The sequence below is a fragment of the Elaeis guineensis genome, chromosome 1, assembly GCF_000442705.2.
Source record: "Elaeis guineensis isolate ETL-2024a chromosome 1, EG11, whole genome shotgun sequence".
Taxonomy (NCBI): domain Eukaryota; kingdom Viridiplantae; phylum Streptophyta; class Magnoliopsida; order Arecales; family Arecaceae; genus Elaeis; species Elaeis guineensis.
This window is the reverse complement of record NC_025993.2, coordinates 117,799,602-117,810,647: the sequence shown is the minus strand read 5'-3', so window position 1 is coordinate 117,810,647 and position 11,046 is coordinate 117,799,602. Positions and strand designations below refer to the sequence as shown.

General features: G+C 38.2%; 1 protein-coding gene across 4 annotated transcripts; it reads left to right on the top strand.

Annotated features, from left to right (window-relative positions):
• The first annotated feature begins 4,777 nt into the window (after positions 1 to 4,777).
• On the top strand, positions 4,778 to 6,569 carry LOC105038804 (nuclear transcription factor Y subunit C-1). 4 transcript variants are annotated; one of them, XM_073261030.1, is made up of 3 exons: positions 4,778 to 5,144; positions 5,419 to 5,512; positions 5,665 to 6,569. In XM_073261030.1, the coding sequence occupies exon 3, from the start codon at positions 5,739 to 5,741 to the stop codon at positions 6,411 to 6,413; it is 675 nt and encodes a 224-aa protein (XP_073117131.1). In that variant the 5' UTR covers positions 4,778 to 5,144; positions 5,419 to 5,512; positions 5,665 to 5,738; the 3' UTR covers positions 6,414 to 6,569. The 4 variants fall into 4 exon arrangements, with proteins under 4 accessions (XP_073117131.1, XP_073117134.1, XP_010913009.1 ...); XM_073261033.1 differs by having other exon boundaries at positions 4,778 to 5,170; XM_010914707.4 differs by having other exon boundaries at positions 4,786 to 5,144; positions 5,684 to 6,569.
• Positions 6,570 to 11,046: the final 4,477 nt, after the last annotated feature.

Here is an 11,046-nt window from a genome sequence, read left to right as displayed (position 1 = left end):
GGCTTAGCATGCTAAACATGGTCTTTCAGTAGAAAATTAATTTTGGGTCCATAGATGTTCTAGTTTGGAAGATGGAACTGTAATAGTTTCATTTGACATTCACTTTAGGTTCAGTCTTTGGAGAAACTTTCATGTTACCGTCCGTTGCAAGTGAAGTCCTTTGACATGGTTCTTGTGAACACATTCCATGCCTGTTAGTGTGTGCTTAATTGGCTTGTTGGGATATTCTTTGCTTGCACACTGACAATTAGTTGATCATTGGAACATTGTCTTCAGATGCTCAACTGTCAAAAATGTAGGCTTAAGATGCTTAACTTTGAAAGATTGACTGTAGTTGTATGTTACAGGGTCGGTCATATTTAATTTTTTTGGACTTGAAAATGTGGGCACGATATGGAGAACAGATTGTTTTCTTTGCAGACCTCAAATTTCAAGACCTCTCTACTGATCCATTGTTAGACTGTGCTTTAACTGACTTATACTCTTAAATTATCTATCCAGATTATATAATCTACCTTCATGTTCCCTGATTATTGATTGGAAGAGTAGTTAACATGGTTGTCCTGTAGTTCATACTGATCTTTTCCTTTTATTAGTTGATTCTATTCAAGCAAACTGTAACTAGTACAGCATCATTGCAAACTTGGACTTTCAGCCTGTGAACTGAATCTGAGAGGCTGGCATTCATAGTTTGTTCTACAATAATTTGCAGATAACACTTAGTTTTGAATATATTCTGAGGTGGAGCATGATAAAGTTTTTACTATGATGCACCCAATGGTCACAAATGCAAGTTCTTGCTGCTTATTGGCTACTTCAGACAGCTGGCAACTGCCTGAAAATGGAATGGAGTTTGTCTTTAAACCCACTGAGGTATCTACCCATCAGTTCTTGAAAAGCTTCAAGTGCTGCAAGCTAGGTTTTTTTGGATCATGCAGTGCCTATCGCAATTTTAATGTCGTCCTGACAATTGGGGAAAGATTTCTTTGGAAGGTGCGAGCTCACCAAGCTGATAAAGTTTGGTGGTTGTGCCATGGATGGATTCATATCCTGCTTCACCAAAGGCTGAAGGGTTAAGCATACTTGGAGAGCTATCTCTAGAGTGTAGCCAATTGCTTATGGATCACCTTTATTAATATCATCACATCAAATGTTCAGATTTTTTTTTTAATTATTTTTTATTATTATTTTATTTTATTTTTATTTTTATTTTTTTGGTGGTGTTGGGTCTTTTGGGTTGGGGGGGGGGGGGGGGGTGTTGTTGTGTTGGGGAGGGGATCTGCAACTGACGAATATAGAAGTTAACTTTGCTCTGTCTTATTCTTTTTTGATTCTGCAATGCACAAGCTATATCTAGAGTATTTATTGTAAACCTCTTCTCAGAGACTGCAGGTATGATAAATGGTGAAGCCATTTCATTTTCCAAAAACATACTGGCTTCAACATGATTACTATTAGTGATCTGTTAGTAATTTCAAGCACCTCCATGAAGTTTTTGATGAACCAAACCCAGATTTAAGACATGATGAAATTTAGAAACAGGTAAGTAGGATCCTGGATTGTGCGTGAAGAGAGCTTGTGTTACATGGACTGAGTATTTTGTCAGTGGTTATACTCAAAATAAAAAGAAGGAAAAAGAAAAAAAAAAAAAAAAAGGAAAAAAATGGTTGATGGTCAGATTGCACAATTTGAATGTTGAGGCATTATCATCCAATTTGTGACCTTACGTCATTACAGCATTGTGAGTGCCAATAGCAAACAATAACGGGTAGTTCCATTTGCCGGCCAATAGGGGTACCAAGTGTGGTATCCACTTTGCAGAAGCGTGGAATCATTGTCAAAGGCCAAGATTGGACAAGTCAGCGTGCTGTTTCCTTCAAAACCTCAGGCCTGAGGTGATTTAATATCTGAACAGGTTTGCTCATGCGCACTACTTGGTGCTTAGCCCGGCTGTTTGATATCTCTCTCCAAATGGACGTAGAAGGTTTAAGCATTGTCATGGCCTGGAATTTTTACGCAAGGTTGCAAATGGACCAAAGATGGGACACGAGATCGAGATATATGCCTAGATGCTGGATTGAAGAGATGATGAAGATTAGTGCTTGATGCCAAGTTAAGAAGGCAATGGAGAACAGGAAAATGGCCAACTCAAACCATGCACGTCCATTAATGGGTTATCAAAGTAGCAAGAGCTTACCATGAGACCAAGCCAGACCAATTTTTCAGAATTGAGGGGGTCTAGAGTGGACCTTCTTTGTGACTAGTTTTTTGATGAAATCTATTTGTAACCAGTCACACAAAGCTGACTGCCTAGAGGTCTCAGGTGAGGCAAAAGCCACTATATTGATGGTGTGGAGGGTATAAAAGTTAGAACAGAAGAGTAGTTACTTTAGGCTAGTGGGTATCTCCTAATTCCCACATATTAGATGGGTGCTTCATGCATAGGCATGCTCAAAGGAGAAACAAATATATTTCCTCAGTAGTCATTTGCGTCATTGCAGAGATCTTATGCTTAATGGTTTGTCATTTTGTGAGAGGTTCTTTGCTAATTATTTGGGCCATATGCATGTGATAAAGTAAGCAATCCACTTATCAAGGTAAATAATTAGTTAAGACACCCATGTAGCCATATTGTGGTGGCTAGAGTTGTCTTCTTCCCACTTGATGACTTTGACCAGCGCACAAGCCTCCCACACCATGGTGTCAGTGCATCAATGATGAACTTTTCTAAAGGTGACTTTAATGTTCTACAAGAAGGGTCTATTGTAAACCCGAGAGAGGGCACATTTGGCTGATGACTAATGAGGCTTATTGCTATCATGAGTTATTATTCCAGCTCCAGATTTCCAGGATCAAATGACTTTTGATGCTTGTTTCACTAATCTGCAGAAGTTTTGCTGACCCCTGTTCTAGCAAATCCTATTCCAAGAACTGATAGGGTATCGTGAGAGCTTATCCAGTTATGATATAAGTTCGTTCTGCTATGTTACATTTCTACTTAGAAAGCCTTTGCCTCTTCTAGAAATTGCATGCACCTCTTCCATCTTTTAAGAAATATGCTATGAATATTAAAAAAATAAATAAAAAAATAAATACTGTGATCATGACCTTCATTAAAAAAAAAAAAAAAAAAACCCTCAGGAGTATCGATTTTGGGACCAAACGTCACATACTGGTGGTCCTTGGAAGTCAGAAAATGATGTTTCTTTACAGAGAGGAGTGTATAGAGATTTTTTTTAAAGGTTGGCATCATAGGACTTCTGTGAAAGGTACGCCTGCTTTTCTCTTGACAACTGTTTCGGTAGCTAAAGTTTTTACCCAGATAAATTTTAATAAAATGTTTTAAAAAATTTGTATCCATTGAAATTTTATGTAAAGGTGATGCCTGATTACCGTATTATTAGATCAACTGGTTAAAGTGTGTATGAATATAGACGAAAACTGGGAACAAATTATGCATGCATTTTAAAGCATCACGAATTTTTCTCTCGATGGGATGGGAAGGATCCAATGGGCTTTTCATATGGAATGGGACGGGACAGCTTTTCGGTTTTTTCGGTTTACTTCTCTTTATTCCGATTTTACCCATATTGAAATGGGTGGATGAGATAAAAAGAGACAAGACCGGATAAAATGCTTTAGATGTCGAATCAAAATTCTTTTTTCTTAGTTATTTTCGCTAGTTTGTCTTTTAATTTGTCAAACCCCAGCATTATGGCCGCTTTATGGAAGGTTATTTTTTGCTTAAAACATTGGTAATACTTCAGCAACAATGTCAACAGACTCGGGAAAAACTCAAAGTTTATCAGCATAGAGGAATGACCCATAAAAATAAGGTAAGTGGTAACACAGTCAGAGAAATAGATTTCAAATATGTTTTTATGAAACATGAACACGGCAATCGTATAGATATTCAGAATCTAGTATACAAGTTGACAAGCTACCCTTTGTCTGGTGGTCTGGATAAATTCTTTGCTAGTTGAGAAGATGATGCCATGTATAGGAATTTTAACTTTGGCAAGGACTTGGTCATCTAAAAATGTACTTATTTTATTCCCAGAAAGGAAATCTTATCATGTCCAAGCAACAGGTAGAGCAGTTTTCTCCTACAAGGAAACTAAAACATAAAAAGGAGCACATAGTATCTCTTGATTTGTTGCAAGAGGCAGTTTTACAACTGGGCTTTTATTTTATAATTGGAGATTTTTGGGTTTTTCTTTTTCTTTTTTATTTTTTTGAGGGAGATAACCGGAGAAACTTAACCTACATTGGTTGATTAATCTTCTCCTAGGAAGAGAATACCCATATCATTGATCAATACACCAAGTTAGCACTCCAAGTTCTCATTTACAAAGATGGCAAACATTGTTCATTGGAAATTTCTTGAACACATTGAGTTTTGAGGAGTGAAAATGGACTTAGTTCAAGTGATTTGTGATGAACAGGAAGACAAGACTCCCACAACGGGCTAAAGCTTGTTGCGCTTGGTGGGAGGGCTTTGGAGCAGTCTCATTCAGAATTTCTGCACCACAATGGGCAAGACTCCCACTTCCAGACCAATGCCCATGCACTAACACACCCTCCCATCATTAGCTTCCCTGTGCACTGCGGTGCTCCCTCACTGCCTCTACTTGGAATTCTCACCTCCTCCACCACACTTTTAAAACACTATTCTTCTTTTCACCACCCCCTGTCAATTATCCTCTTCCTCCCCTTCCTCCTCTTGTGCCTTCAAAAATTTGAGCTTTCCCTTTCTAAGTTCTTCTGAGCACCCCACTACCAAGTCCAAAACAAAGCACCAAGGAGAATATCTTTAAGTTTATCTCTACACAGAGAGAGAAACTTCTATGGATAAGGTTCTATGGTCTCTCCACATCTTATCCTCTTTCTCTGTCATTCCTCTCCCTGTCTCTCCTATTAAACTATGAGTTCTGACCCATTTGAAGCTCATACATATTCCTGCGTCCACTACCACCATCAAAGAACCTCTGGAGCTCAGAAAGACACACAGAGAAGTTTCTTTGCTCGGTCTCCAGTGCCAAAAACCGACCCATCTTAAAATTCCTATCTTTCTGATTTCCTTTTGCTGGTCCGTTCCACTGTTGGACTAAAGGAGAGACCTTTGAGTAGAAAAAGGCCGAAAGGTACAACCTTTCCTTCTGGTTTTGAGGTAAAAAGAGGCCCCCATTTAGAGTTCCAACTCCGTGTCCTATTATCTAGCCAGAATTATATACTATTTTTAGCAGAAGAATCAACTAATAGGCACTAAAAAAAAGTCTTTTGGACTCCACTGGCATTTCTTCACCGAGAATCCGATGCCTCTGCAAGAAAAAGCTCAAATTCTGTCAGGTAAAATAACACTGCTCTGTGCTCTTGACTCATCTCTAATTTCGAGTCCGTGTTTTGCTCTCTTGCCAGATAAATGTTGAATCCAAAGAGCCAATAGACCAACTTCTATCTTCTCAGTTCCTTCTTTTGCCACCATTATCAACAAGACTTCAAACTCCGGAAGGTGAAAGACTACTCTCTCTCTCTCTCTCACACACACACACAAGTTAATATTTGAGTGGTACTTGTTTCAAATTTCAACTCCATTGCCTTCTTTCAGCTAAGTTTAAGCATCATTCTTCTCTAAACCGGAATTCAAAACTAGTTATTTTTGAGCTTTACTGGTGTTTGGCAGAAACTTGGAAGTTCTATAGTAGTTATTAGAATCAGAGGAGGCTAGAGAGTGGGGAATGGACAACCAGCAGCCACACTCGTTTCCACAAGCTCCCTTCCAGCACCTCCTCCAGCAGCAGCACCAGCAGCTCCAGATGTTCTGGAACTACCAGCGCCAGGAGATCGAGCACGCGACCGACTTCAAGAACCACCAGCTCCCCCTCGCCCGCATCAAAAAGATCATGAAAGCCGATGAAGATGTCAGAATGATATCGGCCGAGGCTCCCATCCTCTTTGCCAAGGCCTGCGAGCTCTTCATTCTTGAGCTCACCATCCGGTCTTGGCTCCACGCCGAGGAGAACAAGCGTCGGACCCTGCAGAAGAATGACATTGCCGCGGCGATCACAAGGACCGATATATTCGACTTCCTTGTGGACATTGTTCCAAGAGATGAGATCAAGGAGGAAGGGCTGGGACTGGTGGCAGGTGGCAGTGGTGGTGCTGCTGCTCCTGGGGTGCCATACTACTATCCTCCAATGGGGCAGGCTGGGTCAGGTGTGATGATGGGCCAGCCAGCGGTGGCTGGGATCGATCCATCGATGTACATGCATCGCCCGGCGCAGGCTTGGCAGCCGATGTGGCAGCAGGGGATGGCGGAGGATGGGTCGTATGGTGGCGAGGGGCAGGGTTTGGATGGGCAGGCCTATGTTGCCCATCCCCCTCCCCCTCCCCCACCTCCGCCCGGTCCTTAGAATGGAGAAAAAGGAACAGATATGTTCCTTCCAGTGTTTTTCATTGAGATTCTGAGTCTGCAGGTGCAATTTATGCGACGTTGATTGTGATTTTAAACTTTGAAATCATGTCACTTAATAGTTATGAATTTCTGATATGAATGGTTCTTTCTATGATATGTTCCTAATTGTATGTCTTTTTTGATGTAAGTTTCTAATCAAGTAGCTCCATATCTTCAAATTATATGAACAAGGAAATGCTAGTTCTGATTCGAGCTTTCATATATATTATGTCACATAATTGGCATGAGTCTTTTTATTTCGAAAATCCATTTTACAGTCTGATTTTATGAGATCTTGTTCTCACTTTGTCTTATTAAAATAAGAGGCAAGATCTTTCTGTTGGATTTGTCTCTGCAAAAGTTTTGGTTTCAAATGAGAAACAGTCACCAGAAATTTATACTTTCTTCTTCCAATTGATATAGTTGGCTCTCTATATTGTTGGGATGCTGCTTCAAGTCATCTCATGATAAGTGAGAGAGGAATTGGAAAAGGAGAGGAATCTGGTGGTTGTGTTGCAACCATTAGTCTAATGCGAAAGATTGTAAATGCTCTTATAGCTTGGAAGTTAATTTCTCTGAAAGTGCTATATACTTTTCCTCAATACAGAGGCTTTTTCTTTGTTGCTTCATTCGATGCGTTCATTTAAAGTTGCTTCTACTTGAAGTTTATTTTGGTTGGCTGGCTAAGATGTTCTAATTATCTGATTAAATACTCATTAAGAAAGCTTTGCATTTTTTTTTTTTTTTTGAATGGATAACAAAATTAAACATTCTTTCAATTGAAATTAGCTTCCTTTCTCATATATTACAATACTGCATATATTGATCTAGATAGAATTCAGCTAGCATATGCAGGCATGCAAGTCATTACCTCGTCATGGCATATCTGCTGAAATATGTTCATTTGACAGCTAAACCATCAATGCTCCGTGACAATCCCATGGATTGTGATACCCGGCCCCAAATCTTTCCCCACACAAGTCTTAGGGCATGAAAAAAAGAAGACCAGATCGAGAGTCTTCTTCTCCAGCAATTCAAGTAGGAATCGAAGATCCAGGCCACCAAAACCCTAGATCTCCTCTATAAAACTCCCCCTCCCCTCCTAAGCAAGCCATGATGAGCACCTACCTTCCTCCCTCTTCTTTCTCTCTCTTTCCTTCCGTTGAAGCTGTGGCATACCCTTATCGTGCTCACCTAAAATTTTCATCGAACTCACTAAGCTCGAGGTAAACCCTACCCTTTTTTTCGCTTTCTTCCCCTTCTTTCTAGCCGCGGACCGCCGGATTCATCGGAAAAGCCATCAAAGAGAAGACTCTATTTTTTTCCTATTTTTGGCCGAATTTCTTTCTTGTTTCTAGCCACCGGCACTGCCATCCTCGGTGCCGCACCCCTGGATCATGACACCTTGCCTATTTACTGTCTTCCTGTAGATTTTGGCTGCCGATGATTGAAAAAACCAAAGAAAATGGATGGTCCCTTATTTTTCCTAGTTTTCTTGTTTTTTTTATTGGCAGCCACTTGCTGCCGGCCATCTCTTGCTCCTCCACCATTGGCTGCCTGTGTTGCCGCCCACCGTCGGTCTTCTGGCCATCTTGCTCTCTTAATCGGCCAAGAAAAGAAGAACAAAGAAAAAAAAGGAAAGAAAAGAAAAGAAAAGAAAGAAAGAAGAAGAAAAGAGAAAAATTTTCTCTCTCTTGTGCCTCTAAGATTTTTTTCTCTCTCTCCTTCTCTCTTATATCTCTCTACTCTTTATTTTTTCTCTCTCTATTCGATGCATGGACTCCAATATAAACTTGAGATGATCTTTTCAAAAAGTTTCGAAATCACTTCGATATCCATATAATATGTCGGATCCCACCCTGGCCATGTTAAGTATCTTTGGTCCCCACTATTGAAGAACCATGTTGATTGATCTTTGCTTGATTCTAATTCATGCTTCATGATTCTTTAATCAAGTCATGTAGATCTGATCCTCGATTAGGAAGTCCTAAATTGTCTGGATGTCCGAGCAATTTGTTAGACCGACCATCCAATCTACAATCTTCTTTTCCTATAATTGAATTTATCGAATATAAATTAAATTAATTAATTATGTTTTAATATGTTAATAAGTTTGAAGAGCTAAGACAAAAGAGGTAAATAATCCATACACTCCTTACTTGTTTTCGAATTAGCAGGTACTTTCCACGCCTAAGATTTTATGAAATATAAAAAAAATATTTGACATCAATAATTCTATGTTTCCTTAAATTAAGGATCAAGCATATGATTTTATATAAATCATGTAGTATCATGTAAAATATAATTTTATGGATATTCTAATATTAACGGTTTGTTTGTAAACTATGAATCCTATATTTATGAAAACCATGTAGTTGTTATGAATGTCCTGATTTTATGATTATTTTACTTTTTGGATTATGAACTCTTTAAAGTTGTTAAATATTTTTCAACTTATTTATTTATGATGTAAGAATATATATTTTAAGAAAATATAATTTAAGAAATATGACTATGGGCTCTGAGATAGTTATCTATGGCTCCACCAATGGGTTACAGTAGTTGACAAACGGCCCTCGATCACCAATGGGTTATGGTAGCTCGACATGTGGCCCTCACCAGCAAATTATAGTAGCTCAACATACGACCCTCGCAATAGGTTATAGTAGCTCGATAATGGTTTCGTCAGTAGATTATAGAACTTGGTATACGTTCTCACTAGTGGGTTATAGTAGCTCAGCATATGACCTCGCCAATGGATTATAGTAGTTAATATGATTTGATTATGATCCTATCACGATATAAAGTGATCTTAGTATTTAGTCTAAGAGAATTATTAAGAATTATAATATTAAAATGACAGATGATTTATGGTTTTATCTATAAATTAATATAATTTATGAATTTATTTATACTATGCATCAGTACTATATTTATATACATTGCATGATTTATACCTATGCAAGAGCATCATTAATTTATGATATACTGTTACTATAAAAAAATTTATATTCTAATGATAATCATCTTCTCTAAATGATTTATTGATACATGTATAAACTTATGCTTGATCTGGATAAGATAGTGTAAGGTTTACTTACTGAGTTGGTGTAGTTCATATCTTTTTCTTTTTTCTATCCAGATGAATGATATTAATTAGAATAAAGGATGATCCAGATTGAGGGTCTATACTAGCGAGCTTGGAGATTTTGCAGCTGATCTTAATTTATAGGATAATTATGAACTTATAGTCAACTATTGATGAATATTGAGACATGTATTTCATATCCGATTTTGGATTTAGATACTTTGAATCAATCTTGATGATTTATTACTTGATGAATGATCGAATTAATTTTTTATTATATTTTATTTATGATGGATTTGAGCTAATTATGATTAATTGGCTTCATGTTATTGAGGACGGTACCTCTCGGTAGCATGGCCATATTACATCTCTAATCCTTGATACAAATCCATAATTGAAAAGTTTTGCCTCTTTGTTTCCAACGCCAAAAGCAGCATCTTTCTGTGATAAAATGAGAAGACACACTCTTTCGCTCATGGGCATCGACGAAGATGACTGAGCTAAGATGCAAGCATCAGTTCGTATGCCGCTTTCTAAGCCTTAAGCAAGCACTCATAAGGATCAAAATAATTTAATTAGTGTGAAATCTTGCCTTGAATTGCATAGCCATTATTCTCACTGGGAGACATTTGACTGTGCATATCCATGTTTAAAGTATTAAACTTCCAACTTCAAAGCAGTAAAATGAACTTTCTGATAAGCTGTCCAAGTATGTACATGTGTACCATATCACAAAATACAAAATAGAAACACAAGAAGACTGAGATTACTTCCACTATGATAATAAGTGTGGGAAAAAGAGATGCTGGCACTATTCAGTTTCTTTGCTTGTGAATTTTTAAAAGGCTTTTGAAGTGATAAGATCGGGAATATGATTTGCCATCACCTAATGATGAATCACTGTAGTTATAGGTGTCTAGGTTGCTCCCAAACATGGATTGACTGGAAAAAGCATCAGAAATACATCCTTGTTCTCTGCAAGAAAACAGTCCAGCACTTTTTAGGGGCAGCTCCACTATTCTTACTTTTTTTGTTTCTCTTCTGTGGATTCACCTATACTTTTGGTGTGTTCTAGTTACAACAGAACTCTCAGACCTCTCTTTGATGCCATGCATGCAACCACACCTACTTTGCTGCCTTAGAATGACCATGGATTCGAACAATCAAATGTTGGTAGCTCCAAAATTTAATATGAACCATTTCTTTTTGAGGGGAAGATTTTAAATTAAGCCATAGCTTTTGTGGTGACTCATGTTGGGAGACTGGATTTAGATTTCCCTTGTTCCTATCAAGGTCGAAGACACGAATAATGGAAATCTAGATTAAGAACATACTATCTCTTCTGGAGAACTCCTGCATCCATGAGGTCGCATCGGATATATAAATTGTTGTGCATTTGATCAGGTCCTTATTGTTGAATCACCCTGTTATCTTATCTATGGGATATCTCTTCTGAAGATGGGAATTTCATAAGTAGATGAAGCAAAGGGAGAGAGAACAGAAG